The sequence below is a fragment of the Pleurodeles waltl genome, chromosome 8, assembly GCF_031143425.1.
Source record: "Pleurodeles waltl isolate 20211129_DDA chromosome 8, aPleWal1.hap1.20221129, whole genome shotgun sequence".
Taxonomy (NCBI): domain Eukaryota; kingdom Metazoa; phylum Chordata; class Amphibia; order Caudata; family Salamandridae; genus Pleurodeles; species Pleurodeles waltl.
This window is the reverse complement of record NC_090447.1, coordinates 176,898,254-176,918,035: the sequence shown is the minus strand read 5'-3', so window position 1 is coordinate 176,918,035 and position 19,782 is coordinate 176,898,254. Positions and strand designations below refer to the sequence as shown.

At 41.7% G+C, this 19,782-nt stretch overlaps 1 protein-coding gene across 4 annotated transcripts in view; it reads right to left on the bottom strand.

Moving 5' to 3' along the window:
- The window catches only part of FAT3 (FAT atypical cadherin 3), a 651,131-nt gene that overhangs the window by 597,114 nt on the left and 34,235 nt on the right, over positions 1–19,782 (bottom strand). For all 4 annotated transcript variants that reach the window (XM_069204015.1, XM_069204017.1, XM_069204016.1 and 1 more), the window contains exon 2: positions 9,838–13,143. In XM_069204015.1, the coding sequence (XP_069060116.1) occupies positions 9,838–13,126 (3,289 nt within the window). In that variant the 5' untranslated portion in view covers positions 13,127–13,143. The remainder of the gene's footprint in view (positions 1–9,837; positions 13,144–19,782) is intronic.

Here is a 19,782-nt window from a genome sequence, read left to right as displayed (position 1 = left end):
TCTTTGCGGCTCTACTTGATTTTTAAAACTATTAAAGCTGGAAAATAATGAAAGACAGACAGACTAAGTGATAGTTTAAAAAATGCAACTCATTCTAGCAAAAATATGAAAAAGGTGTAAACCTATGTGGAAAATGTAATTCCCTCTCTAAAGCACTGGGATGGATTTCAAAACAAACTGGAGGTTAAAACCAATTTTTAATTTAATGTATTGAATAGCATGCCACCTATAAGGTTTTTTACCAAGAAATTCATGTCAACATGGAATATTTTGTGTCATGCAATCACCCACATTGCACACAAGAATAAACAGATTGCTTACACTTTTGATTATAACATCATTCTTGTTTGTAGGTCCTTTGCTCTCATAAGCAGACACACGTTTTTCAGAGTTAGGAAAAAGAAGGCACCGAAAACAAAGAAATAAATTATCAAGGATGAAACAAATCTAATTATGTGAGTCTGCAGAATGAGCTCCAAAGGCAGGTGGGTGCATCCAAAGGTTAAGCCACGTTTTGGTCTTGTGGGTTTTAACACGCAGGTTGATTAATATTATAGATTTCGAAGTAAACCAATTATGTATTAAATCACCGTCAAAATGTAATTGCAAAGTAAATAGAGATGGACCCACTATCCAGAAGATGAATTGATCTCACAATGCTGATTGAATTTCACCGTAGACTGCAAATGTTAGTTGTTTGGTTGTAATCTATGTGTGTGACTAAGTAGATATTGTTAAGAAATACCCCGGGTTGTATGAGTCTGTACATATCAAGTAGACGGGCTGAATTGTAGTAAACAGCTCTGTGCGCTAGTTAGGCTTAGCCTACCTATGATCCACAGCATATTGCAAATTCACAAACATCTCCTTGAGCTACACGTGGAAATGACACATGGTGTACATTTCTACTGCAGATGTATATGCTTCATAAAGGGCACTGCAGCCACAGCCCTCCCCACACATCACAATTGTTTCCTCGGATTCACACAGGAGCACAGTTTCTTCTTTGGATCGGCCATTTAATAGGAAAATAATGCATTGCAACAAAGATGAGTCTAGATTTCAAAATGGTTTTATTTACTTACAGGGGGATTGTAACTTTTACATGGCAAAATGAGAATATCCAAGAGTCGCTGTGGTCTACCAATGGAAATTAGAATTCAGATCTTTGATTAGTGACTCATCCCAAATGTACTCTTCCATTCTGCCAGCTTTTGGCATCCAGCCCTTGCAGTGCCCCCTTAATACCTTTCCACAATGCAGCTTGAGACACAAGTGAGGGAAAGGAAGTGATAGCCCGAGGGGTTTATTGCTGGGATGGTTGCTTTGTCAGGCTTTAATGATGACTTTAGATATGTGTGAGAGATTTGCTTAAAAATCTGTCTGTCAATTTGCAGTGGTTCTGCATCACAACCATGAATTCATATTACATGGCACGATATTTTATTAACTCGTTATTCACAACCCCATATTGATAATACAATTGTTTAAATGCACCACAGCACCATACCATACCTTAAATCCCACTGGAAGGAGATGGGGAGGAACAGTACATCAGCAGTCACAGACAGCTAGGTGATGTGTTGGTCTTTATGGCTAGGGGTCTGTACAGTCAGGTTCCACACTACATGATAAGAGCGGAGTCGATGCCATGCATATGTCATGTGACATAATTCACTCCATTTTGCATTGACAATTCTCTGGTTGGTTGCCTTGTTAGCAGCGGTGCTTTAAATGTAAATACAGAAGTGCTGGGACTCACTATTTGGAGTACGTGTGTGCTCCTGAGAATTGTCAGTACTGTCCCATTAAATGTATCAAAGCAGTGCTGTGAAGTGCAGATACGCTCCCTTTCGAATTAAAGTGCAGGTACTCAGTACCAGCCAGTACCCGAACATTTAAAGCACTGATTAGCAGGCATGCAGAATAAACTCAAGCTCCAACTTTCCAGCTACTTTGCCATTTTGCTCACTCTTCCCCTCCCCGTGTGTCCACAGTCACATGGCCTGTTCCAGCGGTTTCACCGTACAGATATCCTAGTGTTAACCAGGGGATTAGGTGTTCTTCAAGGAAACATTTATTGAATGGTTTAATTTCACCTTTCAGTTCCATGACCCCTAAAATACCAAATATTTTGGTAAGCTCGAGCACAAAACTTCCATTGTGGCAATTTTGAAAGGATCTGTGAACACAGATGAGTGGTTTCTCATAGTTACTCTCAATTTTATTACATTGCCTTGCATAGATCTGATTGTGATACTCCCTGTGACCACATGTTGAAGCCATGGGGAATCAGATCTGCATAGTTCTGCAGTAGCATCTCGGTGCTGCAGAATTCAATATTGTAAAAACAGACTAGATTCAATATATGAACCTTACTGTGGCTGTAGGGAATCTGACACATTGGTTGAACCACAAAAAATCCATTATATCTATTAACTGTTCTGGAATCTCCCAACAGCAGAACTGACTGACAATACCTGGTGGATACCCCAGCTCACAATACATCATTTCTATTACTCTGAAAGAATGCGATGTAGTAACAAACTGGGTTGCTTGATGCTCCGAAATTCTGATGATCATGCCCAGGATTTCACAGTAGAGTAAGTCATGGTAGCAAAACATTCTCAGAAGAGCTCGGTACTTGGAGATGACTGTGTAATGTGACAGAAGTCGATAGGTCTTGAGGAACAGTTGTTGAAGAAGCAGTTTTCTGAGCAGGATTTAATGGGCTTTTAATACTGAGATGCAAGTGAAATGCTGACTGCTGCAGGTGACGTGGTCTTAAGGTATCACTGGGTGCGGTTCTTCTATGAGAGCGTGGGGGCGTTGTCCCCCTAATGTGAGCCCCCACACCGGTTTAGCACATTTCTTTCATTTCAATATTTTCCTACCCTATATAGGTGTGGGGCTACAGTGCTCTTTCCCAGCAAGCGTAGGCTGGGTTGACCACTGGAAGCTGAGTCAGTGTAAACAGAACTGCGCATGTCAAATTGGACGGTGTTTTCACTGTGGCCAGACTAACATGCACAGTTCATGCTTCCAGGGGCTATGTTACCATTGAGGGGACACAGCAGAGACACAGCCCCATCAGTATCCAAAGGAGCGTTGTCTTTGCCTGACCCAGCCAATCCTGGCACTGCTCTTATGCTGTTTAGTATTATAAACAGAATTAGAGAAGTGCTTGGATTGGTTGGGATGCTAGGGGCTGATCTTGTATGAGACCAGCATACACACTTTAACAGCCAAGCAGTGCAATGCAGGAGAATCTGGATGGCAAACTAAGGTTTATGTTCATTTTTGGCAGTGTCCATGCTTATAACGGACAACAAATGCTTGATAAGTAGAATGTGCCCCGATGAACTCTGCAATATGAATTTAATCATTCTGCACCTATGGATACAAAATGAAATCCGTATTGCAGAGGTGATCGGGGCACATTCTATTTATAAAGCATTTACCATCCATTATAAGCACATTTAAGTTTTACACGTCCCACCACTTTCAGAATTTGACAGCCGCCTTTGGGTATCAAAGTTCATCTTATGCTATTTATTTGTTTCTTCTTCAAGGAATATGAAAATTGAGTACTCTTTAATGCGCAAACTGGTCCATTTCACATAAAAGATGGGTGGACATATTTAAAAAAATCTGCCTTCAAACGATGCATTGTGTCTGGTCTACTTTTAAGGTTTGGACAGAATGGCCCCTTGTGCTGTGTTGCAATGCTTAATTTAGTAAAAACAAATCTGACAAATATAACATCCACTGCAGTAAAAGAGGCTTTGTTTCATATTGCTAGTTCAAAGAAGGAGGGACCGGGAGATTAATGGTCCAGTGTACAGTCTCCCAATACTTTTAGTCATATAAAGGTACACTGTTCCAAAAGAAGAAAATAATGAGAGGGATTCAAGGGGACCTAATCCTACAGGAGCAAGAACCCTCAAGCATCTCAGTGGATGACTAGCTTCATCATCGGGAACGCTCCTCGACAGGCCGGCGCCGCAATGCCTGTCGGGCTCCCCGAAGGGGGCTCTTGACCGTGTAGCTCTAAAGTTGACTGGTGGAATTAAGTCAACTAGATGAGATACCTTATTCTAGGTATCTGAGCAGTATGGAGAGAAGGGAAAAATAAAATTGGTTATCCATCTGGAACACACATCAATTTAATCAGTATCAATTAGATGGAGACCAAGATTAAAACCAGGTGAGAGTAAAAATGTTATGATTATGCTCACTAACTCTCCACACTACAAACACGAGAGGACTTGACCTATTGGGGTGCCTCTTATTGTGGGTCTACATGTTTCGCGTCTAGTGGTCCAGCCGAATCCATTGACGATTCATCAGGAGCATTACAAAAAAGAAATAACTTCTCCAAAACATAAATTAGAAGATACCCAGGTGCGGGAGTTGAAAAACCACAGAGCTGTCACTTACTTTAAGTACAACTGGCTATATCAAAAAAAGAAAGAAAAAAAAATGCGTAGTCCTCTTTCTATGTTTATTTCCTTGGGCGCGCATGCGAGCCGGACTACATCTGCACTTCCGGGTCCTCGCTACGTTTATTACCTCCTTGACTGCGCCTGCCGGTTATTATACGGGACGCTGTCAGGAGGGTAGGTTGAATGCCCTAGGATGCGTTGGCCAAATCGTACGTTTTTCAATGTCATTTTTCCTTTTTTCAAGTTTTGGCCGATAGTCATTTTCTACACATGCCGACCCCGACTCTTCAATACAATATGTTGCCAGGGTGACGGGCATTAATGGTGTTCATAGATCCATACAGTAACACAGGCTTATGCTCATGGTTCTAAAAGTACAGCCTTTTTACTTTTTTGATAATTATGATAGGTCTGTTTTTCTCTCTTTACATATGTTGAGGTTGGTTCCATTTGGCATTAGTTATATGTCTTTAAGTAAATATAACACACACAAGAGGTCCTTCGGATCTAATCTTCATACTAATGTTTAATGGCATATTTATTGTATTTCAGAGCAGATACACTGTGCATTGCAGGACGATGCTTGCTTAGACATCCTTAACTTTCATGGATCAATCTTTTGATTTCCATCAGCTAAGCAAACAATTCCAGACTGTTTAATTATGTCTTAATGGTATTCGCATTATTAGTTGTTTCACGACACAAAATCTTTATGACTATCATATATATACAGGGTCAGTTCCAGTTCCTGACGTGATTCTCAAGGAGCTCACTCTTGAATCTGGGGATGGTAAGCTCTATTTACGGTTTTAATATGTGATTTGGCACCAATCACTGATTTTCACAAGTGCACATTGATTAGTTTATTTTGGGCATCACCTCTATGTGTATTTTTTTTCGTCTTTTTTAGGGCGACCTCCTTTTTTTGACATAGCCACTTGTACTTAAAGTAAGTGACAGCTCTGTGGTTTTTCAACTCCCGCACCTGGGTATCTTCTAATTTATGATTTGGAGAAGTTGTTTTCTTCTTGTAATGGTCCTGATGAAGCGTCAATGGATCCGGCTGGACCGCTAGACGCAAAACATGTAGACCCACAAAGGGAGGCACCCCAATAGGTCGAGTCCTCTATTGTTTGTAGTGTTGAGAGTTAGTGACCATAATCACTCAATTTTTACTCTCACCTGGTTTTAATCTTGGTCTCCATCTAATTGATACTGATTAAATTGATGTGTGTTCCAGATGGATAACCAATTTTATCTTTCTCTTCTCTCCATACTGCTCAGATACCTAGAATAAGGTATCTCATCTAGTTGACTTAATTCCACCAGTCAACTTTAGAGCTACACGGTCGAGAGCCCCCTTTGGGGAGCCCGACAGGCATTGCAGCGCCGGCCTGTCGAGGAGCGTTCCCGATGATGGAGCTAGTCATCCACTGGGATGCTTGAGGGTTCTTGCTCCTGTAGGATTTGTTTCATATTGCCCAAGTATTTTTTGTTAAAGCTCAGAATGCATTGTTTCGATGGGAGTCAGGCTTAGTTCATTTAGAGTCAAAATTGATTTTGTCAACACATTCGCCAAATACCTGTGTATTTCCAGGAGAGGGAAGCTGGTTTAGGGGCTGAGTTTTAGACCTAGGGACTTCGATTCTAGTACCAGCTTCAGCACTTCACAAATATTCGTGCAATTTTGGGCTAATTGGTCCCCTTTTCTGTGCCTGAAATTGGAGTTATATTTACATGTATGTGGCATCTGTATAACACAAACTAGGCCAAAAGGCAGCAGAGCACTGTGCCGTATCAAAGATACAACTAATGAGTGAAGAGGTATTTGGGTACTAGGAGCAGAAGGAGTTTTTTACTTAATCAGGATGAGTTAGTTCAAGAAGCGCATCTTCTGTTCTTTCCTAAACTGGATCAGGCTTGTGGTGGTGCTGATGGATAATGGGATGTTTGTTCAAGATCCAGGACGCATAAATGGAGAAGGCCTGGTGTCTTTATTTTCAGTACTTTTTTGCCCTTCTTTGCCTCCACTCTGAAAATGTGAAATGGATAAATAATTCACTGTGTGCTGGCTCATGCGGTCTCGGTTCCATCATCCTGTCACACCTTGGAGCCATAAATTGGTAATAACCTGGTCTCCAGTCCTACACTAATGTTCTCGTACAGCAGCTCTATTTGAATTGTTTTTCGTGCAATAAAATATTCTCTGTAAAACGTTCAGCCTCTCCATGTAGTAGGATCATCTTAAATCAGTACCTCCGTTAATTAAGATTGACTTTTCAGCATAAAGGTTGAGTATTTGCCCTTCAACCTCGTTTTTATCCACGAGGGTGGAACTAGTTGAATTAATATACGGTGAATGTGTCAGCACCATTGGTGCCTGCTTGGGATCGAGTTTTGACTTTTGGAGAGTAGGCTAGAGGCATCCTCTGGGTAAATTGTTTAAAATACTGTTCTGCTTTCTGTAGAGATAATTGAGGGTTATGTAGTAAGATCTTTCCCTAGTCTCTCAAGTACAAGATTTAGACCCCCCAATAAATGATAAAGTTGTAAATTTAACAAACGTGTCCCCCTGACAGAATCAAAAGAGTCAAGAGAGGCCTTTTGTTAACGCTTGTGTTCGTTGTTACAGCAACTAACATGTAGTTTATAGTTCTATGGCACAATAAGAATGACAGAAAGTATTTGACAGGTGAAATATATCATAAATTATGTAAGGCAGTATTTGTTAGAGAGTGGAGACGGTCTTCCTATGCTATTATATGCACTCCAACCTGTCTATCAATATGTGTTAACATTATTTTTCTTTTGCTTGCTATTTGGTATTAAGTTTGTTTGCTATTTTCAACTTGACAGTGAGACGGTCTAGTCTGAGAAAATTAGGGCTCGGAAAACCAGAGAGACATTCTTAAAGTAAGTTAACTGTACACGAGGCAAATTAATTTGTGAAAGGACACGAGACGCTGGTGAAGCAAATACAAGCCATAGGCATGCTGGCTGTTAAAAATGCAACACCAACGTGCCGCAGACAGTGTCATTGGAATTTGTGTATGATAAAGGAGACATCGTGCTTTAGTTAATTTCACTGCGGCCTCGTTTGAAATAGTATTTCCCTGAGCCACCTCGTTTAAAATAGTAATTCCCTGAGCCACATCACAGTATGTCTCTCACAAACTGATCACACTTTTCCTAGGTTCACTGTTTACACTCTCTGCTAGACAAACGAGTGCCCACCAAATTTTCATGAAAACAAAAATAAAGCAACACACATTTTATGCACCTCCTTAAGGCGCACTATAGCATCACAGTAACATTTAGATATATTGATTTACAAGATGCCTAGGTACATTGATTGTGAGCAATACCCCAATGCATCCTCACTAGATTTAAACTGTCATTGACTTTCATAGTCAAGGTGACACAATCTTGATACTTGGTTGATTGTTGTAAACTGTGGTGCTGCAGATTGGGTATTTGGGAGTTATTTTTGCTCCTTTATCCTGTATGCGAATATGTCGTTTGTATTACATGTCAACAACAGGAATCTGTGGCAAGTGAACAAACACAGCTGTGCCGGCAGGAATGTCCATCGGAGAGATAAAGGCAGCCCAAGGCCAGTTTACAAGCCACGCACTGACTGCAGGGGCCGTAAAGACGCAGCTGCCAGGCTTCAAGTAACTCAATCTGTGGTACACTCCTGCAGCGCCCCACATCCAGGGGGGGTCACTGATCATGCAGCAGTGTGGGGCTGCAGCCAGCCCTGCAGCATTCCTCCAGCTGGCGTATTGTCAGCTTCTGCAGTCACTTTAATAGGCCAGACACCATGTAAAGTGTATGGAGGGAACATGCTGGTTAATTTGGTAGTGCCTCAGAATGTCCCCCAAAACGAACGCAGCTACGGAACCCAAGGTGTTCTCTAATTGATTAGCTCTGTTTGAATCTCCCTTACTCATTGCTGAGGCTCTCACACCCGTGCTTTCCAGCTCTTTAGAGCACGCGCCTGTTTTCCTGTGATCTGGGAGGTGAATCTTTTCAGACCCACAAAAAGAACAACAGAGTTAACGAATGAATGAATGAATGCATACTAGTGCGAAATTCTTTTAATTCTAAAAATACAGGTGGTTTTAAAAGGCTTAAATATCTTATCACGCTGTCCACATATGCCTCTGAGATACCGCACGGAACAATTCTTAGTATACCATAATACCTTCCCTTTTGATCGACTTCGATCTTTCTTATGTCATACTCCTTTGGTACATGAAAATTTGCAACATCGTAGGGCTTTTCTTGCATCCCTCTAACTAGACCTCATTTGGAAGGTGTCACTCTCCTGAACTCAGAGTCACCCTCTAAAAATGGAGGTTTATCTCTCTTGGGGCCAGATGTACAAAGACTGGTTGCAAAAAGTGGTAGTAAGTTACACACAGGCCTTTTGCAATCAGTCTTTAATTTCACAATGCAGCCTATGTACTAATAGGTGGCATCGCAAAATGTCTAGTTGCAAGGGGTTGCAGAATGACATGCCTAATATATGTTGATTAGCAGACTACTATTTGTTAAATGTTATTAAGTGCAAACACAGGAGTGGTGGTCTGCAAGTAACAATAGACCACCATTCCTGTTTCCATTCATAAATTTGGATTGTTTAAAGCAGTCCATGTTCCTTAAAGGAACTTGTGCTTATAATAAAAACGGTTTGCAGTTTGGTCCACCGCAGGGTAGCAGTCAGTGGTTCTCATGCAATGCTGCCTACTCCCGCTGTGTCTGCTGATACAATTCACAAAGGCGAAGGTGTCACACAGGGACACCTTCAGCTTTGTGGATTTGTTACCACACCCTTTGAGATGTCGATAACTGATCAATGTTTATGACCGCAATCATGGTCACAAGTCATAGTATTGTGACTCGCAATATGGAGGGGGAACTCCTTTTATTCCCCCTCCTAACCATGATTAGGAATGGATCACAAAACCCATTTTGTGAGTCAGACAGAAATTTCCAATTCTCAAAATGGGTACAGTACATAGACAAATATGCTTTTGTGGTCTCAGACCCTGTGATTGCACGACTCACGGTTTGCAACTGCAAAATAGCTTTGCACATCTGGCCCAAAGTATATAGAGCAAACACCTTATTAAACTGTATATTCACTTTCATTGGCAAATCAAAAAGTTAAGAGGTATGTCAGAGCATTTATAAAGTGTAGTCTATCCATAAGCACCAGTCAAGTGCCCCCAGTGAACTGTATCCATTGGAATACAGTTCATTGTGTTTCAAAAAGGTGGCAAGTATAAATGATACATAGTATCAGTATTCTATATACATGGTAACGTTGTAATTCACTAAAATGTGCACAGGTTAAATTGTGTAGGGAACATGAATCAACACTTACCTGTGTCTTCATCTATGCTAAATCGTCCAAGGCCACTTCCATCCCGGATAGAGTATTGAACCTCTCCGTCTCTTCCAGTATCCTCATCTCTTGCTATGACTTGCAAAACACTTGTTCCAATACGGGAATTCTCCTTCACTGATCCAACCAAAGCAAAGTCCAAAAAATATGGTGTATGGAGATTCTCATTTACATCAATCACTTCCACCTCCACAAAGGACACAGAGGAGAGAGAAACTGGACGCCCTTTGTCTTTTGCACGCACTGTTATGTTATAGAACTGCTGTTTCTCATAATCAAGTTCTTTGTTCAAACGAATTGCACCACTAGCCTTGTCTATTTCAAACCGTCCGTTGTAGTCATTTACTAGTGAATAGCGTACCTGGCCTCCTAACCCAAGATCAGGGTCCTGCGTTTCAAGCCAAGCAATTATGGTTCCAACTGGCAGGTCTTCAAGGACCTTAGCAATGTAGCTAGGAGGAATGAAAGATGGGGAACAATCATTGACATCCTCCAAAAACACATTCAGAGTAACTACTGAGAAGTGCTGAAGATCATTCTCAGACTTGTCTCTGGCTTCAATTTTCAGTGTGTAATTTGCTTTTGATTCCCTATCCAGATGGTCAGCCACATATACCACCCCACTTGTGCTATTTATTGCAAATTTTTGTGTGTTCGTCAAAATTGAATAAGTGACTTCTCCGTTTAATCCCAAATCCTTGTCCCGGGCTTCTACTTGGATTAACTCTGCACCACTACTACTACTTTCTAAAACACTGACTGAATAGCTTTCTTGCAGGAAAGTAGGCCTGTTATCATTGGCATCATCCACATTTACTTTCAGTACTTTCCAGGAAGATTTCTGTGGGTTTCCTAAGTCATAAATGGTGATGTTGATTAAATACAGATCTGTCTTCTCCCGATCAAATGGTAACAAGACTTTCAGGAGCCCATTTTCCATGTCAATACTAAAGCAGCTATCGATATTACCATCAGAAATTGTGTAGACAACCTTTCCATTGAAGCCAAAATCTGTATCATGGGCCTTGATTCTAAGTATGGTGGAACCAACCGGAAGGTCCTCCTTCACAGATACATCAGAAGGAAATGATTTATCAAAATGTGGTGCCTGCCTGTTTACCGAATAGAAGTCAAGAAACCCGTCTTCAAAATGGGTCTTGACATTTGATTTGGACTTTTTGAGTAACTTTTCAGCTAGCTTCTGGGCAACTCGAGTTTCTCTGCAGCTGAAGCTCTTAGAAGAGACTTTTGCATGTACCACTGAAATGTTAACAAACATGGGATCAGCAAAATTCTCTCCATCAGTTGCTGTTATCCTGAGAGAAAAGGCATTTTTAAAACCGGAATCAAGTAGAGATTTTTTCAGCTGCAGGACACCAGAATCAGGATTTAAATAAAATAAACCAAGCTCATTTCCAGATAATATCTTGTATTTTACCAGCTCTAATTCATCTACGTCTATAGCTGAAACTGCAGTGACGTGCCCACCCACTGGAAAGTCATGTGCTATTACTCCTTGGCATGCTACTTTTTCAAATACAGGTTTGTTATCATTAGCATTTCCTATGTGTATTGTCACATTCACCTCACTCTCATGGCGATATGGTGACCCCCAATCTGACGCTCTTACTACGAACTTGAAACTCTCAGGGGAAGACTCGAAATCCAACTCTTCTGATGTACTCACAAGGCCGGTGAACTGGTTTATAGTAAATGGCAAAGAGTTTAAGCTTGGAATGCTATAAGTGATATATCCATTTTCACCTTTATCCCTGTCATAAGCCAAAATGGATACGATGCTGGTTCCAACAGGGACACTTTCATTTACAAATGCCTCATAAGAAGGGTGCTTGAACTCAGGAATATGATCATTGGCATCTTCTAATCTTACAGTGACCTGAGCTTGTAAGTCTCTTCCTTCTACTATGACTTTTAGCTCATATTGCTCCTTCTCAATGATATTCAAATGACGGGCTGTGGTGATGAGCCCAGTTTTGGGATTGATTTTAAAATATTCTGCGTCTTCACTGTCCATTATTTTGTATTCCACACCCTGTGCATCTGATTTTAATCTAACAACTGCCACCACTACACCCGGAGGGGCAAATTCACTGACTGTGGATTCATATGTATCTTTTTCAAACTGTGCGTGGGTTGTCTCTTTCTTAGCATTAGCAATGTGCACAATTTTCACAGCAGAGAACTTCTGTGGAGACCCTCTGTCTTTTGCTTGAAGAGTAAGATTATAGCCATAAGGAAAACTGTCCCAATCAATTGGCTTTCTCTCCTTGATCTTATAATCATTCATCCATTTGCCTTCTTTGGCCAACAAGAACTGTTCCAGCGGATCTCCCGCTACAATTGACACAGATTCGATGTCTCCATTTGCACCCTCATCTACATCATCAACTGTGACAATGGCATAGGTGGGGTCCTTGTCTAACGCAAAGGGAATGTGAGTGACCACATGAATAGTCGGAGCATGTTCATTTATACGTTCAATGTGAACATAAAGCTTTGCAGTACTGCTAACTCCATTATTGCCGTAAAGTTTCATTCCACGATCCACTGCCAGAACTTCCAAATCATATCTGTTCTTCTCATCATAATTCAGGCGCCCAGTTAAAGAAACAATTCCACTGGTTGGATGGACAGAAAAAAGTTCAACTTTACTTTTAAAAAAGTAATAAAATTCGCCATTGGACCCAATATCCGCATCTGTAGCTGTAACCTGAGCAATGCTAGTTCTAATGGGGGTACTTTCTGCTATTGTTACAGAGTATGTTGTTGGTGAAAACAAAGGCCTCAGGTCATTCATATCCAAAACCTGTATGTTTACTTTTGTCCAGGCTTCCAAGTCCTCTCCCCTGACAGATCCTTTTATTACTAATAAGTAGCTGTCCTGGATTTCTCGGTTCAATATAGCTGAATTACCACCTTTAGTTCTTATTCTGAGAAAACAAAAGTCTCCAATTACAACTTCCTCTGCTTTGAAAAATCCTTCTTCATCTCCAGACATGATCCTATATTTGATATCCCATGAAAAATCTGCTATGTTGATGCCCATTTTGCTTGGACTGTTAAGGTAGGTCCGTGCTGCAGAGTTCTCGTAGACAGTTGCATTGTACGTGGAATGTGTGAAGTGGAAACTGGGTAATAGCATTCCTTGAACACCATGGAAAGGATTGCTTGAGAGCTTGAGAATCAGGATGACAAGGCACATGAAGGAGGGCCGTGTGCCTCCCCTGTAGCCCATCTTTAAATCCATCTTGTCATTCTTCCATCCTAAAAAGAACAGAAAGAAGTAGGTTAATGAGGTATACAAAGTAAAGAGTAAGAAAATAATGAACAGACAAATTCGTTATTTTTAATATGGCAATAGGATAAGCAAGCATTTGCCAATTTCAAAGACATTGTCCCTCCATCAAATACGTCTTCCTACCCATCTTGGACCCCTCAGGCCGCTGCTCGTAGATTGTACCCCAAAATCACATTTGCAAGCAGATCTTTACACAAGTTTTCTCCAAAGATATATGACATCCCTAAGTCCTCAACATATCCTTGAAACATTAACGCTAATGGTTTATCCCTCACCTACATTCCAATTATGTGCTACTTTCTCATCAAAATTCTGAACCAGTTTTTCGACCCGATTGCGCCTCTCTCCATGTGCCAAATTCTGAGGCAAGACATAAATATGCACCTGCAGGTCTACAGTCTCACATCGGAACAGAATAACTACATTTAGGAATTCACAAACGTTTCTACAAGTACACCGTAAAACTTTTGCAAACGTCTTCTGCTTATGTGAAAATCTGACCAGCAAGTAAAAATGTATTTAGCAACTTTTTTTTTTTTTTTCTACAAGGAAATTATTTTCCCTGTGGAGAAAGTGCTCACCCTATGCCACCAGCAATTTTATCATCCCAACTTGGGAATGGGTTTCCACCTCTCCTCGTCATGAATACAATTCGGACATTTTCCAGGGCCCGAAAAGGACTGAGATGATTTTGTTAATACCCACAAATGTATTGGTTCATAGGTGTGCACTAGCCCTCAAAAGCCCACTATACACTGCTGTGCATAGTTTATCCGCACCTATCTCTTTGTGTGAATAAATTCTTTGATGAGCGCAAAATGAACTTTTGAGAAATCAAAAAGTGGTTTTGCAAATGTAGGAGAAAGCCAACCACTCATAAACACATACATTTGTAAATCTGGCTCCTGGTGTCTCACTCACTCCTCTGTTTTGTTCAATAACTAGATGGCACTAAGGCAACTGTCTATGTCCTTCTCCCAGTGTACTGATTTATGGGAAAAATTGAGTCTTCCCCTTAACATCTCTCCCTCTTGCTTTATTCCAGTGGTCCATCACTCTTCTTCTGGGGCCCACAAACAAGAGATACATAAATATTCATAAAGTAGATGTTTACAAAATGCATCCGGATGGGACATATTTATACACATCATAAATCATATGTTTTATCGTAGTACTATAGTAAGGTATGGCCTGATTTAGAGCTTGGCGTGAGGGTTCTCCATCTCAACGGGGCAGAGTACCACCTCTGCCAAACTGAAGACCCACCCTCCACATTTAGAGAGGGGCGGACCTTAATTATGTCATTGGCTGAGATTACTCAGTCTCCGCCACTGACATAAACATTCAACGGCCCGACACAGTAAGCGCCATTGGAGGTTTGGCCATGTGTCCGCTCACCTGATATAAAGTGGGAGAACACATGGCCAGTTTTCAATGTCTGTCAATGCCAGGTAAAACCTGGTGGTAAGTGGCAGTGAAAACTGTAAACTGTCCCCTTGTCACAGGAGAAAACTCACATGGCGAGGGGGGTATCGTTGAGTTTTTGTTTTGGAAAAAAAAAAAGTTACGTTTGCTGTGCGGCTCTGTCATTGTGATGGAGACATCCACCAATCTTATAATGCTGGGACTGCACTTCCTGTCGGTGCTACAGATGTCCACTGGGCCAGCGGGGACCATCGCCCTGACAGAGTAAACATCTGTCTTTCCAAACTCGAAATCAGGCCCTGAGTTTTTAATGAAGAATATCTTGCATAATTTAATTAATTTTACAATAAACATTAGAACTGATATAGTTGTTGGTTGCCATGAAAAGGTGTTAAACACACAGACTTGAGTGTTGAATTGTGCACCAGTGGTGTGATTATTTATTCATGAAACGAACACCAAAACTGAAATTTCCAATATGAAACGCTTTGCTTTGTTAGACAACAATTTAACAGTTACGCTATGTATCGTATCTGCCTTTCCCATCTGAAATGAGTCGATCATGCATTTCACACATATTCATCCTGTGAGCACTGCTATTAATAACAATTTCTTACACATTTTTAAAATGTCCTAGTCATGTGTTGTACTCCGCCAGGTTATTTAATAAAGATTGTGCCGCACGCGCTACAAACCTATGTGCTTCTAGGAACTCAAACGAAAAGTATCATTAAGTCCCAAAGTAAAGCTAATCATTTTACTCAACCTGAGAAAGAAGAATGGCTGAGCCGGCCCTGCCAACATTCTAAAGTGCGGGTAACTGCCTTTGCAGTAGGCTTTCATTGAGGTAAAACGGAAATGTGGCCTTAATGCCCGAAGGCTCACGTGCACAGCACAACAAATAGCCTAAAACAATTATATTTTGTCAAAATGCACAAATGATAAAAATAAGAAAACGTTAGGTAAACGCTATCAAGGCCTTAATTAATACCTGATTAATGTGTATACCACAAAAAGAGAAAAAACTGCCTTTGAAAAACACTAGACTTTAACAAGATGACAGTGAATTCTATCCTCCCGCATTGCAAACCCTCCCAGTGCCTGAAAGCAATCACCAGAAGAAAGACCACTCAGCGCGAGAGAAGTGTAAATCGAGACAGCCCCAAGCAAGCAGACCTGCAGCCACCCAGCAGTGCGTGATGAATGCGGCTCTTTATTTCCTCCCCAGGTGCTCTGAACATTTCAATACAACACCAGCTAATGTCAAATATCAGTTCACCAGGAGATACTTCCCTCTTGCCAGCAGGATCCGAGCTGCTACCGTCTTGCATGGAGGTTGGCACCTTGTCCATCCAGACAGTCAGAATCACTCCGCTCTCCACTGAGCCACGCTTTGTCGCAAGGTGGCCGGGTCGGGGGAGGGGGGAAGGGAGGGGATTGCGCTGGCGTGTGTCAAACAGGGTCGTGGCTACCGTGGTGCAGCAGGTACAGTTGCACCGGGGCACAGAACCCCGAGGGGCCCGTTTAACCCTGATAATTGATGCATTTCACTGTCCCAGCAGCAACGAAAGGGGCCTTTATATCCTCGCTTGTATCAGGGCCCGTGACGTCCTTGCTTCACTGCTGCTAATAAACAGAGTTATTGAGAACAGTTGTCTTAATTTCATATCAGGTTAGCTTAACTGATTCCTCATTCTGTAGTTCGTAATTACTGGTACAGAACTGGCGTTTCCTCTCCCTTAGAAAGGGCCAGATTTACGAAGATGTGGTTCAGCGCAATGCAGGGCAGGAACCTACATAGCTACTAACACATGGCACATTCCTGCTCTCTCCATTGTCTGGCCTGGTGCACACAATGCAGCCCAGAATCACCGAAGGCATCCTTGCATCATGGTGCAAGGGCGGACATGCTGCAGGTAGGATTGATTTTGTGCAGAAATGCACACCTTCCTGCACGAAAACAATCCTTAGAGGAGTTTTCCGCTTTCTAAGTATGCTGCAAAATACCGCACATGTAGAAAGAGGAAAAGATAAGGAGAAATAAACGTATTGCTCCATGCTGCACCTTTCTTGGGAAGGCATCTTTTTTACACATTCACAGGTCTATTACTAGTAGTACATCTGGGAGTGCACCAAACCCCGTGGGTGGATGGGTGGAAACATCTACACTCCACCCATGGAACTCCTTCCCAGGGCAGAGTAACGCAAGGCAGTGACCTGCGCTGCATTACAATACTCCAGATATACTATGCCACGCAGATCCATCCAAGGTGGCTCTACATAGCATAGTAAACATCACCTAAGGCTTGCATCACCTTGCACGACCCAAGGCAACGCAACCCTTTCGTAAATCTGGCCCTTAGTTTCCACTGGCGATGTGTCACTGGGAATGACAAGTGGGGGAACAGCTTTGGGGACTGGGATTGCCAGGAAAGGGATGGAGTAGGTGTCAACCGCAGCCAGCGGCAGGGCATTTCATCCATTTCAACTGAAAAGGGCCACTGGTCCCTGGAAGCCCCCGGCTCATGACAGAGAGAGCGCAGAGCCTGGAGCTGCAGCTAAAGGCAGGCTTGCATTATTCAAGGTTTCTGTGTACCCCACCCAGGTGCTCATGTTGAGCCTACTGGCATTATCTCAAGGTTGTAACACGTGAAGGTGGCATTGCAATAAGATCCCAGGTATAGGCATGGCATCCCAAACACATCGATCGGAAATGTGCCCTTCTTCTCGTCACCTGGCCCTGTTGTTATCAAAGCCACACAGCTGTGCTGACAGCGTTTTGACCTTGGAGCTGGACTATAGTGATAATATTTGCAGCTTTCCCTCTTGTCATCACCTCTGATTGACACTCATAAGCCGGCTGAGGACCAATAATATTATTAGCCAGCTACAGAGTCAATACTGCATTAAAACCTCTCACCATGCCTTAATATTTATGTTGAGGCAAAACTATGTGATATAAAACCCATAAAAAGAATCAAAGAACGGTAAAGCCATAGCGTATTCAGGCATAAGTTCGGTAAGAGTCAAGAACATAAATTAAAATGCAGAACATTTTTTAAAACAATGAAAGTGGTCTAGTTTAGGGGTATCCAAGGCAGGTCCAGAAGGGACGGACCTATAACAGACTTTTAGGATATACCGATAAGATAAATTAGCATGTGATGAATCTAAACGGACCTCATTTACAGACTAAATAGTAATCATAAACATCTGACATTTCCCTCTTCGACCTATATTGCATCCTTTTCTAGTGGCTACAACCCTGATTGTGGAACTTGGCATCTGGATCCTAGGCAGTACTTGATTAAACGTCGAATTAAATGATTTGGGGAGAATGACCTAATTTCCCACTGTCTACAATTGTAAAGATGTGAAATGTAAAACTCAAGTGTAAATCAAATGTGTAAAGCTCATCTTGACCATGAGTCATCTTCCAACCCCTTCAACAGCGTGCAGCGCTCCATTGCTTCCTGGCTGAGTGTGTGTTAAAGAGATACTAACGAAGGTACCCCGCGCTGGATAACAGATGGTTGAAATGCAGACCTTTCTAACCTCACAGGGTGGAAATATCTCCGCTTTGGCTGTGTCGGGCACTGCATTCATTCAGCTTCACCCTGGATGCATCTTTGAACGTTTCTGCTAGAGAAGGGAACAGACATTCTAAAAGCAGCAAAATAACAGCGAGTGCCATCAGGGGGCAGCAGCCTTTATCTTTTATTTCTTCTGAAATCTATAGGATTTTGGCTAGGAGGCTTACTGTGGTGCCGCGCACATCAGCACAGGGCATGCTGTCCAGCTTCAGACCACAAAAGCATTACTACAAAAGATAAAATGAGTTTTGTTCGGTTTACAATCACATTTGAAAGCCCCTTTGTACTGCAGCAGTTGAAGTCCTGCTAAGACAGAAATACATGCATGTACAACAGAACACATGTAGTTCTGCACCAGCTTTTTTTCTTCCTTGCAGTTGCTTTTCTTTCTATGTGCAAGGTGTTTTTTGTAACTAAATAGTAATCTCTGCTAGGATAATGTATCTCAGTTTGGAGCCATGAGTTGCTATGCAAATAACAATCCTCTGTACACAGAGGTATTGCAGGGTCCAAGAACTTTAGAGAATCGGCTGTATGTTTACGAAATGCATTCCTCTTGCACATGTATGCAGTAGCATAAGTTAAATGATGTGGCCCCCTTGCAGAATGTGAAGAGGGGCCGCCTGGGTCTCCCATATCTTACTAATATTCATTAGTCTTGGTCAGAATGGGGTTCTTATCGTGGGTTGGGAGCCCCTGAAGTGTTGGTGTGTCCCCACCTCACTATAATTAAAAGGAACAACCTCCTGGAAGAATTATCATGCTATCCACCACTCAATTCTCTTCTCATACATTCATTCACTCAAATGGTCAATCTTAATAAAGGAATATCAACGTTTCATATTAATTAAATATTCCCATACACAATAAAAACATTAAAAACAGAAAACCATAAAAAAGCCAACAGGCCCCACAGGGGACCTCTGTACAATCTCTGGCCTAACAAAATTGGGAGACCACACACAAGACACCCTCCCTGGTCTATTGTCTTTTTTGCTGTCCCAAATCAGGTATACAGTGGCCAATTGATTCATGCAACCAATATCTCTTCTATTCTTGGCCACTTCCAATGAGTCCAGCAATTCAACTTGGATCAACGCGTTTCGGTGATTTTTCACAGTCCCGTTTACCGATTTTATCTTCTCCCAATCCATATTCATTCCATACCTGCATTTATAGTCGATTATGCTAATATCAAAATTCAATGATAGTCACCAAATCATATCCTTATCCAGAGGGTATTTCTTACTCCTCTATTTTTCCAAGGCAAATCACCTCATATATTCCACACTTTCGGCAAATTCATAAAATTATTTTAAAATGAGTATTGTGCCGTTAATTTGGCTCTCAGTTTCAAATCTTTTCAGCAGAACCGCGTTCTCATCCGTTCTTTCTACAACAGTGCACCAAACTCCACAGGGCTGCAGGGGCCTATGTTATGTCACTGCATGTATACATATATTTGTATGTAGAGAGCACAAAGCAAGGTAGAAAGACATGGAGCACCCTAGTGTAGAGGGAGGTACATTACCACAAGAGAAGGATGGGTGGAGACAGTGTAGAAAGGTGGATGGAGTGGGAAAGGGG